The 22,500-nt window shown below is 37.9% G+C and overlaps 1 protein-coding gene across 8 annotated transcripts in view; it reads right to left on the bottom strand.

Moving 5' to 3' along the window:
- Positions 1–22,500, bottom strand: part of LOC135195565 (uncharacterized) — a 332,933-nt gene that overhangs the window by 120,005 nt on the left and 190,428 nt on the right. For all 8 annotated transcript variants that reach the window (XM_064221846.1, XM_064221844.1, XM_064221849.1 and 5 more), the window contains one exon: positions 20,474–22,500. This exon is cut by the window's right edge and continues 666 nt beyond it. In XM_064221846.1, coding sequence (XP_064077916.1) covers positions 20,474–22,500 — 2,027 coding nt within the window. The remainder of the gene's footprint in view (positions 1–20,473) is intronic.

The raw sequence follows: 22,500 nt of genomic DNA, 5'->3' as shown, positions 1-22,500 counted from the left end.
TTTTTGTCCGCTGAATTATCTAATTATATATTTATTTATTTAATAATTGATATATTTAACTATTTATCTATATATTTACCTACTTAATCATATACTCACTGTGATTTACTTTATTCATCAGCCGAATTCCACCAGTGACCCTAACTCATCATATATTTACTACTTACTTAATCATATATCATCTATGATTTATTTCCATTCATTTTTGTCAACCGAATTCCACCATGTTTTTGTTTGTTTGTTTGTTTATTTGTATTGTGTTTTTACGTTGCATGGAACCAGTGGTTATTCAGCAACTGGACCAACGGCTTTACGTGACTTCCGAACCACGTCGAGAGAGTGAACTTCTATCACCAGAAATACACATCTCTCACACCTCAATGGAATGGCCGAGAATCGAACGAGGTGGCACGTCAACAGCATACCGACCACGCCACTGAGGCGCTTCAATTCCGCCATGTTCACCCATCAATCACACACGAATACCGGTTTCACACGCCGATCATAGACGAACATGGTACCAGTTACCTTGTACTAATCATAGGTTTCTCGCCTCTCTACCAGTCAGGTTGCTGCGAGGACAAGTAAGCTACCATGAGCCATGTTTACTGGTCATGAATAAACAAGCAATTTCAAGACACCCAGTTCTTCTCTGTGGCGTGAATAATGACAATTTCTGTGGCAAAAAACCACATAAATTGGAAGCTTTGTCTGTACGTAATTACAGAACAAACGACTCCGGTGTCACGGAGCGTGATTTCTCATATTTAAAAGTTTTTGGTTTGTCTGAGAATAGAACGTGAGGTTGACGCCTTGTATAGGCTTTGGCATCAAAACAAATGTTATATGTATTTCGTATATGTAATATTTGACATGTACTATGTATATGTTATTATGTACATGGTACTAGTATATGTTATATGGTATATGTTTATGGAATATATTATGTTACGTAATATATATCATTTTGTATAAATATTTATAAATATTATATATATAAATAGTATATATATATATATATATATATATATATATATATATATATATATATATATAGGCATAATGTATAGACATATGTGTATGTATATATATAATATATATAATTCTATGTATTAAAATATATATGAACATACATATATATATATATATATTATATATATATATATATATATATATATATAAAATGTATAGACCATATGTGTATATAGATATATGTGTATATAAATATATTCATATATTGAAGTCATATGCTTAAAAAAATCACAGTAAGATGATTTTTGCAACGTGACCTTCCATTAAATAAGCGAATACCAGCAGGCGGGAAAATGATAGGCTGAAATCCAAGCGCTTATGTCTTAGTAAACAACAAAGCGCTTGGATTTCTGCCTATCTTTTCCTGTGGGATTCGCTTATTTAATGGAAATCACGTGCATCTACTGTGATTTTTTTTAAGCATATTTATATATGTATATATGTATATACATATATATCTATATATACACATATGTCTATACATTATGCGCATATATATATTTATATATAAAAGTATGTTCAGTTCATATATTTATACATAGAATTATTATATATTATATATACATACATATATATATATATATATATACATATAATAAATTATAATTATATTATATATATATCATATACATATATATATATATATATATATATATATATATATATAAAAATATATATATATGTGTATATTATATAGAAATACATCTAACATTATACATCACCGACAAGAGGCTCCCAAACCAGAGAGCAGCTCAAAAAGACCCAAAACCATCAGCAACAGCCACTGACAAAACTGAGATTCAGTTCGTGCAATAAACAGAGCTCCCTGAGAAACAACAGAAGAAGACAGAAACAACAAGGACAGGGCAACATCACGCATGGGAGAACAACCACGCCCTCCCCCTACCCCCACCCCAAACCCCAAACCCCAAACCCCCAAATATCCGCGCCTAAAACAGACGGAGGGGACTCTGAACCACATACATTCCTACGTCGAAATCTGGACCGTACCAGACCATGGCCTGACCGGACTCGGATCCACGGAGGCTGTGAGCAACACCCCGCCACCGCTGGCATTATCTAATTTACTGGGTGAAATAGTGGCATCCTTTCAGGGAGAACACCCTGAGGTTCTGTTCACAGACTTATTTCGCACATTTTTTTTTCCAAAGGCTGGCACTGTTATTTGAGAAATATAAAATAGGATCTGTGTAGCTAGTATCTACGCAGCCTGTAGAGAGAGAATAGTGCTACGTACCTTTTGAGGAGAGTGCCATAGTTGTCAACTGTTATTTATTATTATTATTATTATTATTATTATTATTATTATTATTATTATTATTATTATTATTATTAATACTATCGGTATGGTCTTGACTTGCCACTTCATTGCCGCGAGTTCGATTCTCGGGCATTCCATTGAGGTGTTAGAGATGTGTATTTCTGGTGATAAAAGTTCACTCTCGACGTGGTTCGGAAGTCACGTAAAGCCGTTGGTCCCGTTGCTGAATAACCACTGGTTCCATGCAACGTAAAAACACCATACAAACAATTAATACTAACAATAATAATATTATTAGTTATTATTAATTAATAATAATAATAATAATATTATTATTAGTATTATTATTATTATTATTATTAGTTATTATTATTATTATTATTATTACTATAGCCCTAGGGGGCCATAAACTTAACATTTTTTTAAACTTTCAAAGAATATGGTGTTCATCTGAAAGAAGTAACAGAAGGTAATAGTAAATACAGAGAGAAGATATAAGTTTTTGGAATCCAAAAAAATATATATTAACGGATAATAAATAAATAGATAAAAATGTAAATATATGATCAAAGTACGAGGAGATTTATTTTAGGGTGATAATGCATTGCATCTCCGCTTGAACTTTGGAGACTCCAATTCCAGAGAACCCTCAGGTGTGAGGAATGAGAGACTTGGTGAGGACCACTTTTGGCAGACGAACTTTCTCAGTGATATTGACCTAATCCGGGATAGAAACTGACTCGAGTCCGTCAGCTAACAGGGCCAGTTTGGGCAGAAAATTGAAACAAAAAAATCTGACCTGATTTAAGGCTAAAACTCAAATAAAAGCAATAATAATTCTGACCTGATTTGAGGCTGAAACTCAAAAAAAAAAAAATGTTCTGGCCTGATCTAATGTTTAAAATTTTAAAAAACCAATCTGACCTGATTTGAGGCTGAAACAGAAAATTTTAAAAATCTGACCTGATCTGACTCTGAAGAAAAAATCTGACCTGATTAAGGCTAAAACTAAAAAAATGTTCTGACCTGATCTGAGGCTGAAACTTCAAAAAAAAAAATGTTCTGACCTGATCTGAGGCTGAAACTCAAAAAAAATATTCTCACCTGATCTGAGGCTGAAACTCAAAAAAATATTCTCACCTGATCTGAGGCTGAAACTCAAAAATAATGTTCTGACATGATCTGAGCCTGAAAATAATAATAAAAAAAAAAATCTGACTTGATTTGAGGCTGAAACTCCAAAAAAAATGTTCAATAATAATAAAAGAAATTGACCTGATCTGAGGCTGAAACACAAAAGAGAGAGAGAGAGAGAGAGAGAGAGAGAGAGAGAGAGAGAGAGAGAGAGAGAGAGGCCATCCCTGAGCAGATAATCTTGGTCTCGGAGAGAGAAACTGACTGACGCACCAGCCTTCATAGAAGGATCGCCATCATCACGTGAGGCAGGTAAGGTCCTTCAGTGCGACTACCTGACCACACAGGTGCCTCGTCCCATGCATTTTAATTCCTCCAGGTGGCGCGTGGTCATGCACACGTTATGGGAACAGCCTCCCTCCCTTTCCAATCAGACTTCACATCTTTTCAGCACCAGGACAAAACCAACCAGACTATGAACCTCATTCCTTTGAAAACTCAATTCCAAAACTATGCAGAAAACGCGTCTATAACATGACCAAGTTCCAGGGGACCAAAGAGTTAACAATATTCCAAAATATGGTTCCAGAACCGAATCCTTGACACGAGACAGATCACAAGAGTTGATTAAAAAGTGAATGTCGTCTTTTGCTGGTTTGATCGAAGGACAGATATCTAAGTTTTCTTCTTCTTCTTCTTCTTCTCTCTCTCTCTCTCTCTCTCTCTCTCTCTCTCTCTCTCTCTCTCTCTCTGTGGAAGCTTCGTTGGCCTTGCTAGATGTGTCAGGACAAAATTATGCACTTTAATAATCTGAACATATAAGAACCAACAGTGATATAAGATGGTACAGGAATGAATATATGAATATAAAGGTATACACGGCATTCTATATGGGAGGATTATCATATTAATAATTAATTGCTGAAATGTACATTTTTAAAAAAATGATTACACTGATAAAGTTCTCAATTATTAGAGTGACTGGGCAAAAAAGAGATATCAACATTTATCGACTGCAAAATGTACAAAGAAAATATATTGCATATATATATATACATATATATATATATACTATATATATATATATATATAGTATATATATATATATGATACATACATAAAGATATATATATATATATATAATATATATATATATATATATATATAGTATATAGATATACTATATATATATCTATATTATATATATATGCATTCATAAGTGGGACAGAGAGAGAAACCTTTTTATCAACAAAATTCACCAAACATCGTCATGGATTATTCTCCACCCGCATTACAAATCACACTGAATCCCTCCCCCCCCCCCCCTCTCCCCTCTCCGCCCCATCCCACCCCCTCCCTCTCCCCCAGCTTAATACATGACAGATTTTCCATTATTTTGTAATCGCAATCGTCATGTCCTCCTTGTCCAACCATTCATTCTTCTTTCATTTTCTCACGTTCGCTGTTCTATTTTTTATAAGTATTTTTTTTTTTTGGGTTTTTTTTTTGGGGGGGGGGAATATAATCCTTTTTTTTAAGGATTCCGTTAAGCGAAAAATACCAAGGACGTCTCAGTACACCTCTCTCTCTCTCTCTCTCTCTCTCTCTCTCTCTCTCTCTCTCTCTCTCTCTCTCTCTCTCTCTCTCTCTCTTCTCCTCTCTCTCTGTCTCTCTCTCGCACGAAACAGCCAGAGACCAGACAATACAGGGCACGAAACAGCCAGATACCAGACCATACAGGGCACGAAACAGCCAGACGACAGGGCACGAAACAGCAGAAAACAGCCACAGAAAAGCCATACAGTGGGCAGAAACAGCCAGAGACCAGAACATACAGAGCAGGGACGAAACAGCAGAGACCATAACATACAGAGCACGAAACAGCCAGAGACCAGACAATACAGGGCACGAAACAGCCACAGAAAAGACCATACAGGGCAAGAAACAGCCAGAGACCAGAACATACAGAGCACGAAACAGCCAGAGACCAGACAATACAGGGGCACGAAACAGCCAGAGACAAGACAATACAGGGCACGAAACAGCCAGATACCAGAACATACAGGTTACGAAACAGCCACTGAGCAGATCAAAGAGGACATGAGATAATTACCAAACAAACCACAGAAAGAAGGCAATGTTCCTGAACAGACCGTAGAGGGCATGTAAACAGCCAACAAACAGACCGGGGACAGAACAAAACAGCCATGGAACCGACCATGGGGAGCATGAAATCACCGCTGAACACACAATTATACAAAAGAACAACGAATCCGCCCACTGGGGATATAACAGAAGAGCAACGAATCCGCCCACTGGAGACATAACACAGTTGCTTGAACGCACCAAACAGATCACAGAGGGCGCAAAACAGCCTCCTGATGGAACATAGCGGACAGGAAAACGTCACTGAATAGAACATAGAGTTCCAAAGGAAAAAAAAAAAAAAGAGGTGTCCGAAACAGACCAAATTATATAAAACAAACAAAGCACCAAAACAAGAGGACCGTAGCGGGGGTATCCATGACTCGAAGACACGTTGCCCAAGGGCGGAAGAATTTAACAGTAAACAAAACTCATTCTGACATCATAAGTCCGCTATCGGTGACATCAGCAAGAAATAAAATGGATCCGAATCACTGGAATGTGTTTCCCCCCAAGGACGTCACCAAGCTTCTGACAGAAATGAAATTTTGTTTTGTTCTTTTTAAAATAAAGACGAAGGTAGTTAGTCTGTCATTCAGTAGGTATACGAGCGTAATTAGTGTTTTAATATTTTTATCTGATAAAAATTGGAAAAGAGGGAAAGAAGATTAGCTTGACTGCCATTACAGGATTCTTACAAACCGTAAACATTAATCATTCTTAGTATTCACTTTGGTATCCCTACCTTCTGCAATTACCTATAACAGCAAGATAATCACTACACTAATTTCTACACTAATACCAATTCTTGATTTAATAATGATGATAAGAAATAGTCTATTTGCTTTAATATTGATCACAAGAAATAGCTTTATTTCTTATCATCATTAAATCAAACAGACTATTTCTTAGCATCATTATTAAATTTAGAATCGGTATTAGTGTAGTAAGAAATAGAGTCTTTTCGATTTAATAATGATGACATGAAATAGCTCTATTTCTTGTCGTTATTATTAAATCAAAAAGACCATTTCTTAGCATCATTATTAAATTTAGAGTTGGTATTAGTGCAGCAATACCATCTAAAATTCCTAGTAAACAAGATATGATGGCTGTCATTAAACGGAGCGATTATAGTCTGCCGTAGCTTCCTCTGTATCGAACTGCTCAGTTCCAGAGGTCCTTTATACCTCACACCGCTGGAATGTGGAACTTCCAGTTCCAGAGGAAGTTCATGTAACTGGAACTTTAGAACTTTAAGCGAAGTTACAAAACATTACTACCCTATTACTAATCTTACATTTTAATACGATTTTATCTATTAGTTAATATAATTTTTTCTCTTTTGATAAGAGGTATATATAAATATATATATATATATATATATATATATATATATATATATATATATATATATATATATATATATATATATCTTCTTTCTGTATTTCCCTTTGGAAGTCTGAATTTCAAGTCAGTGCCCCTTTGGTGGGTTTGTTCCATTTGAATAGGGTTTACAATAATAATAATAATATAATAATAATAATAATAATAATAATAATAATAATAATAATAATAATAATAATAATAATAAGGAAGAACTCTCTATCACGAGAGTTTATACTATGTTCTATGGGGTCCACAATAATAAAAAATGTTAAAAAGGTCGTGTATAAGTTTATAATTACCACTTTATAAAAGCTTTTGAACCCTTCTCTGGGTTCATCTTCATTTTCTTTTCTTTTTTCTTTTTTCTTTTTTTTTGAACTGAAGATGAACCCATGGAAGGGTTGTAACGCTCTTCATAAAGTGTTTATGAATTATACACGAACTTTTAACATTTTTATTATTGTGAACCCCTTATAATAATAATAATAATAATAATAATAATAATAATAATAATAATAATAATAATAATAATAATAATATGGTTGCTGCTTCAGCACTATTAATCTTGTGGAGTATTTTCTATTTTTCTGGTAACAGCTTTCTCTCTGTTGCTTAGATTAGCATGGTTGGAGCAACAACCATTTTAACAAAACTTGCCTACGAGAGGGTCTCCTTCCGAAATAATAACCATAATAATAATAACAACAACAACAACAACAAGACACGTTCCCCATCATCCAAATCCATCCACGGACAATCATTTCCTGCAACAGGTACGGACGAATAAAACAATTTTGGGTCAATTTTGTCAACATATCCCTCACCATCATGAGAAGGCGAGATTCCATTTCCCCCTTGGGAGATTCCATTTCCCCCTTCAGAAATGCAGATAAAATGACAGTTTTTTCCATCTAGATAATATGACAGCTGTTATTCTCTTCCATCTGATGTGCATCCGGTATAAACCTTAAAAAACACAGTCCCCTTCATATTCAAATGACCTTGGAGACATGCACTTGCACACTTGCACGCTGTTGAGCATCTCATTAAGCATAGCAACTGAGCATGATACGCCAACACTTGTCCACACGCGAGGATATGCTCTGTGGAGAGAGAGAGAGAGAGAGAGAGAGAGAGAGAGAGAGAGAGAGAGAGAGAGAGAGAGAGAGAGAGAGAGAGAGAGAGAGAGAGAGAGAGGCCCAGCACATTAGTAAATTGTAACTATGTTAATGTTTCGTCTCCAAGGTTAGTATTAATTGCTAAGGATATGCTCCGTAGAGAGAGAGAGAGAGAGAGAGAGAGAGAGAGAGAGAGAGAGAGACCCGGCACATTAGTGAATTGTAAATATTTATCTTAATGTTTCATCTGCAAGGTTAGAATTAATTGCACAAATGCTAGGACAAGTTACATATATGCTCTGTGAGAGAGAGAGAGAATTGTCACAAATGCTAGGACAAGCTAAGGATATGCTCTGTGGAGAGAGAGAGAGAGAGAGAGAGAGAGAGAGAGAGAGAGAGAGAGAGAGAGAGAATTGTAAATATTTATCTTAATGATTCGTCTGCAAGGTTAGAATTAATTGCACAAATGTTAGGACAAACTAAGAGAGAGAATATCTATCTCTAACTCTCAATCTCCAGCAAGTATAGGAGAGAGAGAGAGAGAGAGAGAGAGAGAGAGAGAGAGAGAGAGAGAGAGAGAGAGAGAGAGAGGATCCAACACATTAATGAATTGTAAGGTTTCGCCTTAATACTTCGCCTACAAGGCTAGAATTAATTATACAAACGCCAGGACGAGCCGCTGAATTTGTTTTAATTAAACATGCGGTAAGGATTGTTTTGTTTACGGCTTTGTTTACTGCTTTGTTTACTGCTCGGATTACAGCCTGCATTCCAAGTCATCGCTGTCACTTCACATCAAAGTAATCCGTCAAACTAAGCGGATCACAAGACCTCAAAATTCGATGATGAGATTTCGGGGAGAACGTCGGTCTCTTAATCAAACTCATACTCAAACTCCATCAGAGATTCTATAATAAAATAGTTAATGAAAAGAGAACCTAGTATTTCTAATACGTATAATTCTAATTCATACTTAGCAACAACATGTCTTGAACGCTTGTTAGTTTGTTTGTTTGTATGGTGTTTTTACGTTGCATGGAACCAGTGGTTATTCAGCAACGGGACCAACGGCTTTTTACGTGACTTCCGAACCACGTCGAGAGAGTGAACTTCCATCACCAGAAATACACATCTCTGACCCATCAGTGGAATGCCCGAGAATCGAACTCGCGGCCACCGAGGTGGCTTGAACGCGTTCGGTTTAAAACGTATTCACATTTGCAATATGGCAATGACAGATGAAGCCTATTCATATGGAACAAGACCACCAAAGAGGCCAATGACTTAAAATTGAAGCTTCCAAGGAATACATTTATTATAACACTAATAATCTCAAATATAGCCCAGGGCTCAAATTTCTTTTCATTCCGATTTGTCAAGTTGCAGAGACAATCTTCTTGGTATTTTGAAGCTAATTTACCTTATTACAACAATTTGGTGACGTTCCAAATTTGAAAACCCCAAGTGGCGTCACAATGTACGTGACTAAATTTAAGTGTTTTTCTTTTAAACCAAGTCTCGATGAGTGATATTCAAAAATGTAAAATGTTTCAACTTACGAAATTCCTTATTATTATTATTATTATTATTATTATTATTATTATTATTATTATTATTATTATTATTATTATTTATTATTATTATTATTATTAAAGTTATCCGGGAGTATCCAGCAGTATGGCTGTTTGATTTTGTTTTTTTTAATATACAAAATATACAAAAACACAATTAAACAGGCAAACTACAATGAATTTACTTTCTCATTTTACTGACTCAAGCGATTATAAGTTTTCTTTAACAAAATTATTATTATTATCATTATTATTATTATTATTATTATTATTATTATTATTATTATTATTATTATTATTATTATTATTATTATTAATTGGGAAGAACTCTATCACGAGAGTATATACAATGAAGGGGTCCACAATAATAAAAATGCTAGAAGTTCGTGTATAATTTATAAACAATTTATAATTATTATTATTATTATTTATTATTATTATTATTATTATTATTATTATTATTATTATTATTATTATTATTCAGAATGTACAAACATTATTATGAAGCTGCTACAGAACTGAATACCCTTACATGAACAAAAAAAAACAATAAACATAAGAAACCATAAAGAAACGAACATATGAATAAATAAAAGATAAACGCTTATAAAAAAAAAAGACAAAAAATAAGGTTCCTAAGCGTATCCTCAAGGAAATTCGTCAGGAGTAAAGAGCATAACTCTCCGGGTAAACACGAGTACTGGATCTTGGAAATCAAACTGCTTTCAGACGTGTGTACGTATATCATCTCAAGGATCCTACTTTCTTTTTTTTTTACCTTTCCTTTTTTTTTCATTCACTAAAAACTCCAAAAGGCATTCTGGGATCTGGTGAGAGTTCAGAATATATTTATCTTACATTTGTAATAAAAATAATAACAAGAAAATACTTAAAACTGTTCTGTGTTTAATATTGTATATACCAAAAATTATCATTAAAAACCCCATTAGCTAAAAAGGTATAACTAAATTTGATCTTACTTATCCTTCCATTTAGGTTAGAAATGTTCTCTCTCTCTCTCTCTCTCTCTCTCTCTCTCTCTTGCAATCTGAACAGCAACAATGTTTTAACAGAAATTCTCTCTCTCTCTCTCTCTCTCTCTCTCTCTCTCTCTCTCTCTCTCTCTCAGCCAGAAAGCTATCCAAACTACATCTGACATCAATCCCGAAGCCAGATCAGGCGATGACGTCATTACTTTCAAATGACCTGTACAAACAATGACCTCATCCAGGTGGGTGGAACAGGTAGTGCAGTCCCTTACTCAGTACGGTGGAAACATTTATTTATTCTACAGGTATCTCTCTTTAAAATCCACAATCTATGTATGTCTATTTGCTTTTACATCGACCTGATCTAATATTAAGGAAGAAAAAAAAAAACATTAGATTTAATTCCATCCATCAGGCAAATAGATTACCGAAGACGACGAGAGAGCCTGCAAATGTATGTCTTAGAAACACGACGTTTGCGAGGACAACTAATAGAAACATTTAAAATACTGAAAGGCATAACAAAAGTAGACAGTAACCTATTTACATTTAACGGAAACCAGACAAGAAATAATGGGTGGAAACTAGAACTGAAGAGATACAACACATCCCATTGTGGGAACTTCTTCACATACAAGATATGTGACACGTGGAATAAACTGCCACCAGAAGTTGTAAACAGCAACAGCGTGGAAGAGTTTAAAAGAAAGCTAAGCAAAATCATTAGGAGGACACTGTGAATGCACAGTAAAACCTGCTCCTACAGATAAGTGAAGCACACGATGTCTCCTCTTAGGAGGGACTAATGAGTCTTTGAGACATCCTAATCCTTGTAACTCCTTGTAATGCTTAATTATTCGCAAGGTTTGATAATCATCCAGGTCATTATATACATACGATGTACGTAACAGCTTGTTACAGTCAGTAACGAGAAAGAGAGAGAGAGAAAGTGGGGATGGGGGAGGGGGATATTGCATAATGAATTTCACGCGAGGTACGATCTCTGCAACGTACTATTGTTCTCCGTCACAGTCGTCTGCCTGCTGCGACGCCAAGCGCTGTCTTTGGTCAATCAATCTCGTTGGTTAAGAGTGTAATGACTTGTCATTATGTACAGATTTGGTTACGGCTTATTTACTTGTTGCAAAAAAAAAGTAAATAAATAAAAAAAAAAGTCAGATCGGGACATCTATCGCCCGCATATAGTCCAGATCTGATGAAGAATTAAACTATTTGCCTTTTTCGATTACTCAGGGAGCAAGTTTACAAACTATTTTGTTGTTGTGGTTCTTGTTCTTGCTGTTGTTGTTCCTGTTGGGAGGGGTGGGAAAGGTCTATGAAAGAGCCTAAATAGGTCTGAAAAAGGTGTTTTGCGTTGAGTTAAAGATACAGGAATTTTAGAATACGATATTCATGATTTATTTATTAGAGTGAAAAATGTAAAAAATAAATAATGTAGATGTTAAACAGTACAGAACATTTATTTCTCTTAAAATATAACGTATTTACTCTAATTTTCATGTGTGAAACAACGCTCTTTAAGACCGTAGATTATAGCATGCGCCCCGAGTAAGCTGGAGGTCGGATCACGCCTTGTTTAGATTAAACCTATTGAGACGAACCATCTGGTGTCTGTATCGTGCCCGGACGCGCTAGAGGATAAAATCTGTAAACCTACGCCTTCGTGGACTTCATATTTGACGAAACAAATGAATGTTAGGAATAGTAAGGGTTTAACCCTTACTAAGCAATGATTATGCCATAAATTATGTGAAAAAAGAGAATGAAACAGAGACCGAATTCCAAAGCATAGCAGTGGTTGGAGAGAAATATATGAATCTGAATAAATGAATGTAACATATATACTATACATAAATGAATAATTATCACATCACCGTGATTCATATAAATTATTCGAGCTACAAATGTCCTTTGATATCTAATTCGCTCAACCTCGGAATTTAATATATTTTCATATATGTAAACCGAAGGGGAATTTTTTAGTTGATCATGATTTCGTCCTCTCGTGGGTTCGAACCACCGCCCAGCAGACAGAGACGAAATCAGGACTTCAGTGATGTTATCCATTCGGCTAACAAGTGGTTCGAACCCACGAGAGGACGAAATTATTATCAACTAAAAAATTCCCCTTCGTTTTACATATATGAAAATATATAAAATTCCGAGGTAGAGCGAATTAGATATTAAAGGACATTTGTAACTCCTCGAATAATGTATATATGTGTGTATGTGTGTGTGTGTGCGTGCGTGTGAAGTAACAAGGACACGAGTACATGAAGATGGACTATTTACCTGTAATCAACGCCTTACTGTTATTTTCTTTTTCATATACCTGAAAACCAACCTCCTTTGTGTTATCAAGACGGCCTTGAGAGAGAGAGAGAGAGAGAGAGAGAGAGAGAGAGAGAGAGAGAGAGAGAGAGAAAGCGCATTTTCCGTTACTGACCTGTGTCAGGTCTATTGTTTGCACGTAATACCTCTGAGAGAGAGAGAGAGAGAGAGAGAGAGAGAGAGAGAGAGAGAGAGAGAGAGAATTACTATTATGCAATATATACCAAGCAAGTTTACTACTCACGTATACTGTATACTAATTCAATTTAGAGAGAGAGAGAGAGAGAGAGAGAGAGAGAGAGAGAGAGAGAGAGAGAGAGAGAGTCAGAGACTCATAACCAACTGAAATAACGCAGCGGATGTTTAGGGTCAATGCGACATGATTTTCAAAATATTCCGATTTGTCAACAATGTAAAATTTCGTCACTATCATATCTACACGAACACAACACGAGGACATAACGTCATTCAAATATGACAAGCGCCTGTTACCATCCTGTATTATTATTATTATTATTATTATTATTATTATTATTATTATTATTATTTATTATTATTAGATAATTATAACCCATTGTTTTACAAGCCCTTTCAAAAGTCCGCTGTAAGGATTCATCGTTCATTTTATAATCTTTAATAAGTTTCTCTATTTATTCAAAAAATATCTAAATATTTCTCTAAATAACTAAATTAACAGTCATTTATCTAATTAATTATTAAAATAAAAAACCAAATAAATAATAAGTCTAAATATAAAATCAATAAAAAATAAATCAATTTAAGGTATGTTAACATCTTGAATTATCAGTTACATATTTGAGACGTAAACGATCGTAAATAAATTAATATAACTAAATAAACAGATAAACGAATAATTAAGTGTGACCTGATAAATGATCATAAATAAATAAATATAACTAAATAAACAGATAAATGAATAACTAAGTGTGACCTGAATATCCATCACCGCATCCTTGAATCTCTCATTTCTCAAAGATACCGGACGAGATATCCGGCCATTCTTCGACTTATCGCCAAAAAATCAGGAGCCTTTCTAATATCAGCGGTAATGACCACCACGGACGAGGAAGTGAAAAGCTCCACAGACATTCAAGGTACTATAATAGATTCACATCAACCGTGCATTTGATGCCTAGGCCCGTCCCTTACGACGCTCCTGATTGGCTATTGATAACCCAATCACAGGGCTGGAAACTCTCAGTCTCTCTCGATAGTTCACATAGGCTGGATGTATGTTCTACCTCTCCTCCTGTGGGATACTTTAGAAAAACGTATCTAAAGGGAGGTGGAACATACATCCTGCCTATGTGAACTCTCGAGAGAGACTGAGAGTTTCCAGCCCTGTGATTGGCTTATCAACAACCAATCAGGAGCATCGTAAGGGACGGCCCTAGACATCAAATGCACGGCTGATGTGAATCTACAATAGCGCATAATCCTATAAGGGTTACGTTCACTCTTCAGTGGTATAAGTCGACACACGTCAGCAACTTATCGCATACATGTAGCGAACAGGTTGACACCATGTAAGCGAGCGTAAGTGGAGAAGGAATCTTTCCCAAAGATCAGGCCCATTTTACGATTAGTGATTAAAATCAACGCTTCGGAATAGGAAAAATATTGTCTTTTGGGACAACTATACGTATGAATGTGTGTGTGTGTGTGTGAAAGGCCTATGGACTTTGAGAGAGAGAGAGAGAGAGAGAGAGAGAGAGAGAGAGAGTAATCGTATGGAGCGCTGGGACCTGTGAGGTCATTCACCGCTGAAATGGAAATTGACAGTAAAAGGTTTGAAAGGCGTGACAGGAGGAAAACCTCAAAGCAGTTGCACTATGAATCAAGTGTTAGGAGAGGGTGGAAAGTAAGATGGAAGAAAGAGAATATGAAAGGAGGTACAGTTAAAGGAAAGAAAGGGGTTGCAGCTAGGGGCCGAAGGCACGTTGCAAAGAACCTTCAGTAATGCCTGCAGTACACCGCATGAGGTGCACTGACAGCCCTACCCTGCTAAGGAATCAAAAATATTCTATTTTTAAGAGAAAGGTTGGGATGTGATCTTCGGGTTTTGTAACAAATATAAAAAAAAGTATTAAACGAAATGGACACAAGAAGGAACAGAACAGAGGAAAAAGGAAGATGGTGATAAAAAGCTTTCCATTTGGTGCACAAGCGTTTCGCAAAATTCTTAGAAAATAATAAGAAAAAAAATCCGCTAGAAATTTTAGCCAGCAGTGAATAAACCCCATAATTTATGACGAGAGACAGAAAGACTAACAACTATACGACGAAGACACGAAAAGCGAGCTCACGAATGGTGAATGCGAAATTGCAGATGATCACGAATACATAAAAAAAAAAAAAAATTAATAGGTCGTTGAGCGCAGATTTCTTTATGCTCATTGTGCAAAGATGAGCTGAGTACTTCCGTCCATTCAGATATGAAAATGACTGGATGTACCTATACGAACGTAATGTATAATCTTCACTTTCTCCGCGTGGATGATGAAGCATTTTGTGACCAGACAAGGAAATAGGAACCACCTTCAGTGTTCTGTGGGATATACGTATATGTATGTATGTATGTATGTATGTATGTGTATATATATATATATATATATATACAACACCATACGGTGTGATGTGGGATATAAAATATATCACTATATATATATATATATATATATATATATATATATATATATAATATGTGTGTGTATAGACATATATATATATATATATATATAAGAGGATATATTTATTTATTTATATATATATATATATATATATATATATGTGTGTGGTGTGTGTGTGTGTGTGTGTATGTACACAGCACCATAAGTTGTTAAGTGGGATACATATCTATCTATCTATCTATCTATCTATCTCTCTCTCTCTCTCTCTCTCTATATATATATATATATATATATATAATATATATATATATATATATATATGGCTGGTAAAAATTTTCTGTTACAACAGAATTCCATCTGATAAAAGGAGCCCATAAAAACATCAAAATATAGAGAGAAAAATATTATATTTCAGAGACTGCTGTCTCCCTCTTCAGGTAAATGAATGAGAAAAGTTACAGAAAAGGTGGTATTTATACCAAGAGGTCCATCCACAGGTAAGAAGATTAAAGCAAGATTATCAGCGGGAGTTACCTAAATTGGCTTACCTGTGGATGGACTCTTGGTATAAATAAAAGGTCAATAAAAGGCTATTTATAAACTTGATGAAAACCAGCTGTGGGGAATACTTTGACAGCTATGATGAACATGATGATGACGATATTGGGCCACAGAAGAGGATACGTGAATAAAAACGTAAAACGGTCAATTCTTCACAGCATGCGTGAATGCAATAAAGTTACATAACCGTCTCTGAATTATAGAATTTTTTTCTCTATATTTTTTGGTGTTTTTAAAATGGGCTGCCTTTTTATTTGATATATATATATAATATATATATATATATATATTATATATATATATATATATATATATAGATATGTATATATATATATATATATATATTTATATTACTATAGATATAATACTGAATATGCTAATGGAAAAAATAACAGAAATATTACGCATAAATTCACATATCCATATACACATACAAGATACGACACACACTATATATACACATATTTATATTATATATATATATATATATATATATATATATATATATTTATGTATGTATGTATATGTGTATGTATATTCATACACAATCCCTAAAGATACCGATTAACATAACGGAGTCACTGGTGAACTGCAACTCATTCAGACCAGAAAGACGAGGATGAATCAGCTCCTTTTGCTGAACTGGTCGCAAATGGTCACTGCATAAAAAGACAATGGGTCGAAATACATTTCTCAAATATTGCGCAAAATACACGGCGATACATTAAACTTCTTTTCTGGGGGAGGGGGGTGGGGCCGGTGCGGTGGGGGCGTGGGGGCGGGGGGGGACAATGGCCACGTCAAATTTCGACTTGCGCTGGTGTAAAATTAGCGTGTTTCGCAATTCCAAAAGTTCTCTCTCTCTCTCTCTCTCTCTCTCTCTCTCTCTCTCTCTCTCTCTCACACACACACAGACACATACGCACACAAATACCAACACACGCACACACACATACGCACACATGCACCAACACACGCGCACACATACGCACACAAGTACCAACACACACGCGCACAAATACCAACACACACACACACACATACACAAATCTTAGCCTTAGACGTTTGCTAAATTAGCGTATTTCACAATTCCAAGAAATCTCTCTCTCTCTCTCTCTCTCTCTCTCTCTCTCTCTCTGACATAAACGAACACGTAGTACAAAACGTGCAAATGTTTCAAAGTCATATTGATCGCGGTCAACAGGTATTGAGCTTTGAATCTGACAGCTAAAAAGAAAGCTACAATTGATGACTTAAACTTACAGAAAAGATACGATCACTTACCTTGAATTTGAAAAATAAAGAAAATGAATTTGAAAAATAAAGAAAATGAATTTGAAAAATAAAGAAAATGAATTTGAAAAATAAAGAAAATGAATTTGAAAAATAAAGAAAATGAATTTGAAAAATAAAGAAAATGAATTTGAAAAATAAAGAAACTGAATTTGAAAAATAAAGAAAAAGTTACTCTTCACTGCTAATACTAAACTTACAAACGAAACGAAATATATAACAAATCGTTTAACTTAAATTCAAGGAACTGAAACGAAAGCTATGCTAAAAACAAAGAGTTGCTATAGTAGATTCACATCAAGAGTGCACCTGATGTCTAGGCCCGTCCCTTACGACGCTCCTGATTGGCTGCTGGTAAGCCAATCACAGGGCTGAAAACTCTCAGTCTCTCTCGAGAGTTCACATAGGAAGGATGTAGTATGTTCCACCTCTCCTGAGGGATACTTTTAAAAGACGTATCCTTCAGGAGACGTGAAACATACATCCTGCCTATGTGAACACTCTAAAAAGACTGAGAGTTTCCAGCCCCGTGATTGGCTTATCAACAGCCAATCAGGAGCATCGTAAGGGACGGGCCTAGACATCAGATGCACGGTTGATGTGAATCGACTTTAGTACTTACTTTCGATTTTAAACAAATAAACTAAACTGAACTTATGTGTTAAGCTTAAAATCTCAATTCTTCAATGAAAGAGTTACGTCAACTGAAGAGAAAGTAAGACTCGACTATACGGTTTTAATACGACTATCTAATTCGCATCTAACAAAAAGGAAAGATTTAAAATGACCAAATAAAAAACATAATGATAATGATGCAACTTTGCTAATACACTGAGACAGAATTCCCAAGTTCCCACCATTTTAGATCATTTTCAACCTCATTAAGACAATGAACATGATCTAGGTTACTTCCGTGATACTGCCATAGGGAAACTCTCTCTCTCTCTCTCTCTCTCTCTCTCTCTCTCTCTCTCTCAAGTGGTTTAAGGATGGGTAAATATTCTCTCTCTCTCTCTCTCTCTCTCTCTCTCTCTCTCTCTCTCTAGGTTACTTCCGCGATACTGCCATAGAGAAACTCTCTCTCTCTCTCTCTCTCTCTCTCTCTCAAGTGGTTTAAGGATGGGTAAATATTCTCTCTCTCTCTCTCTCTCTCTCTCTCTCTCTCTATTTTCGTTTTCTTCTCAACAAGCCCATTACAGCAAACATTATCCCGCCACCTCTCTCTCTCTCTCTCTCTCTCTCTCTCTCTCTCTCAAGGATGTCAGTTATTTGCCCTTGCTCAGCTGCTCTTAAAACCGTTCGACTCAGAAATTAATAGGATTCGTGTCCTTACTGCACAATGATCAGAAAATGAGTGTTTTTTCATTTCATTATTCAAAACGCCGGAATGAATAATATTTATTATCAAGAATTCTTTCATTGTTTTATGACGTACGTAATCCTTTGGTTGCCAAGTCGAGGAATTACACGGATTTTTTGACATATTCAGCGGAGTCACGTGTATAAATAAAAATGGAATGGAAATATTACAGGTAAAACACGTGCATATAAACAAACAAACAAACAAACACAACTCACTCTCTCTCTCTCTCTCTCTCTCTCTCTCTCTCTCTCTCTCTCTCTCTCTCTCATTCAGGTTCTTCCTTCTCTATTGTACTGGTCTTAGGGTGGATGAATATTCTCTCTCTCTCTCTCTCTCTCTCTCTCTCTCTCTCTCTCTCTCTCAGACGAAAATTCGAGTCACGTGTGTACACAAAATTGCAATGAAACTGCCGCAAATAAAACATTTGCATACACAGACACGCCCACGCATGTACGGAAATTCATCAGTATAACTGATCTAAACCAGACAAGAAGCGATTATAGTGGACATATTGATCGTCTGCTTACAATTTTCATTAATCTCAACCTTTTCACTAATAAACCAACGTCACGCGCTTGAACGCACACGTGAAACTCCTGTGCGTTTAAACTTATCATGGATGGCTAAATGATCTACTAGTGGTTTTGAGAACCTATTGAATGCAGATCAAATTTTCTCCAGATATGATGCAACAAAAGATTATTAAACACAATAATACATCGCTTACAATATATTATTGCCTATGCAAGAAACAACGATCTGGAATGAATACACTATTATTCGTGAGACCTTAAAATACAAGGTATTAGATCTTGGACACACACACAGAGCAGAGATTTCAATGCTCGAAGAAAGTGATCAGTTCTTAAAATACGAGGTTTTAGATCCTGGACACAGAGCGGAGAGACTTCAATGCTTACAGAAAGTGATCAGTCAAGTGTCAATATATAATAATATGTTTTCAACAGTATTGTGGCACGGTGTTATATATACACTTTTGACGGTGAATTTTATATAAAAAAAGAATAAATTGCTTTTTACAGCATATACTTTGACCATACTCACCAACGTTGCTGTGCATGCCTGGAAAAAATGATTAAACTGGAAAATACAAGAAAAGAAAGCGATGCTCGTCACGAAACTCAGTCCGGTCATGCTAACGGTATGTTCGTCTTTTGAAAAGTCACATTGAATACACATATAAAAATATTTTCCCTTTGTCATGGTGATCAACATGTGGTGACAGACTTTCTCCTGAAGGAGGGAGGGAGGAGGAATGCCTCGATTATATAGGGCTTGGTGTCAAAACTCCCTCCCCACCCGAAGGGGAGGGGTAAGGGTGAGGGGTGGGGGGAGGGGAGGGGGGGAGTGGGGGAGGGACAGGGGGGGGAAAGAAGTATGCCTCAGATGCCTTACCTCTCGACGTCCGTCTTCCCCTTCTCCTCCTGTTGGTAGTGAGAGATGCGTCTGACAGCCTCCCCGCCACTGGAGGGCTTCAAACCACCCGCACCCCCCTGCCCACCTAACCCGTAGCCCTGCTGCTGCTGCTGTGACTGCAGCAGCAGGAGCTCGTGCGACCTCGCTAACTCGTACCTGTTCTCGTGTTCCTGGACGTACTTGTGGTAGTCTTCGTGTGCGTAAGTGTTGAGCCTCCGAAGAGGCTCGTGTTTGGGTTTGTGACTGTGTTTCTGCGACTGGCTCCGGTGGTGGTGCCCACCGTGCCCATGCCCGTGCCCGTGTGAGTGGGAGGAGTGGTGGTGTCCGTGACCGCCGCGATGGTCCGTCGTCGGAGTCGAGGGGGACGAGTCTCGGTTGTGTCGTGAGTGGTGGTGGTGATGGTGGTGGTGGTGGTCGTGTCTGCTGCCCCCGTGGTGGTCGTTGTTATTGTACCTGTGGTCGTCGTAGTAGACGTCGCTGAGCTGCCGCAGGAGCTTCGCCTGCATGTTCCTCCGGCTGTTGCGGTAGAGGTGCTGCTGCAGGCGCATGCTCTTCTGGGAACTGGAGGAGGGCGCCTGCGGAGGGCGCCCGTAGTGCGGGGAGCCGCCTCCCTTCAGGGTCCGGGAGCCGCCTTCCCAGATGTTGCTGGTGCTCCTGGTGAAGGTCTCCTCCCGCCCGGTCTTGCTCCCGATGAGGTTCGACTTGGACGACTCGCTCCTGGTGAGCTTGGAGTGCGAACCTCCTCCGACCAGCTTCTGGAAAATGCTCGCTGTTGCCGTGTCTTCGGCCGCGTATGCGAATGTGGGGCCGAAGGACACGATGACCTTCTCCTTCTTGGGAGTCATGGGAGTATTTTCCACCAGGATGCCGTTCTCCTTCCCATCTATATTCTCGGGTCGTCCTCGGGAGGTGCTCCGTTTCCTCAGCGTCGGCGGGAGGACAACAGTCGTCGGCTCCTCCTGGTCCCCGCTCAGGTTATTCATCACTTCGTTCAACTCGTTGCCGTAGCTGTGAGACCGAACGATGTCCTCCGACCTATGCCCCGCGGGCCAGATTTCGGGGTTGGACCTCCTCCTCGACACTTCGACGGGAGATCGGTCCGGACTCTGGTCTGTCTGGCCGTTGTCATCCTGGCTCACTGCGTCCTGCTCGTCATCTATGTAAGCCGGGTTGTCGTGTCCTTCGTCAATCATTCCACTGTCCTTGGAGGATTTTTTCCCTCTCCCTTCTTTCCCGTCGTGAGCGTCTTCCCTCACGTCGCACAAAACACTTTTCACTCTGGATCCCCTTCCCACATCGTAGGGGGCGGGGTCACTCTCGTATTCACTCTTCTCCTGGCACTTGAGTAGTTTCCGGTCGTCCTCGACCTCGCTGATGTTGATGACGGCCATGTCGTTGCCGGACTCCATGCGGTAGGGCTGACTTTTAGGACACCGAGGGATATCCTTCAGCTTCCATTTGTCCTCGATTTTCATAGTCTCGAGGGCGTCCTCCTCTAACTCGCTGTGATCCCACGAATCCCCTTGCGAGGTGTCGTTGTCCTCTAGGCTCAGGACCACGAACGACTGCCTCCTCGGGGTCCGTTCATTGTACAAAGTCTGGGGACCCTGGTAAGCGTCGACGACGAGGGCCGTCTCTAGCTTCGTGTCACTGTCGTTCTCGTCGAGGTCGATTGCCAACGTGAGCCCAATCGGTTTCTTCCGATACCTTTTGGTTCTGACGGGCGAATCAATGCCTGTGTTTGCACCGTCGTCGTCCAGGTTCTCCAAGCTTATCTGACAAGTGGTCACTTCGCTGATGAAATCCGTCGTGCAGGGCGAGTCTCTGGACGTGGCCTGGTCGTCGGTGAAGTCATCCTCGTCGTCCAGCCGCTTGTACCTCGTGATCAGGGGCAGACTTCCACTCAGCTCCTGGAAAGGCAAGGCCCTGCTGGAACTGATGTTCGGGAGGCTGTTCCCTTGGCACTCGTTTAGGGCAACGGCCGTCTCCTTCGTAGCTGTATCCCACTGAGGAGGCTCCGACACCTTCGCTGCGGCATCGAGGTTCAAACGCCGCACGAAATCGGCGACGGACGGACGAGGGAGCGCGAGCGATCCAGTCCCGCCGGTTGTCGCGAAGTTTCCAGACTGAGGAGAAGAAGAGACGGCCGGGGCTGCTGTTTCCCCTCCGAGCTGTGAAGGTAA

The sequence above is a fragment of the Macrobrachium nipponense genome, chromosome 16, assembly GCF_015104395.2.
Source record: "Macrobrachium nipponense isolate FS-2020 chromosome 16, ASM1510439v2, whole genome shotgun sequence".
Lineage (NCBI taxonomy): Eukaryota > Metazoa > Arthropoda > Malacostraca > Decapoda > Palaemonidae > Macrobrachium > Macrobrachium nipponense.
Note: the sequence above shows the minus strand (reverse complement) of the source record. Positions and strands in the feature narration are given on the sequence as shown.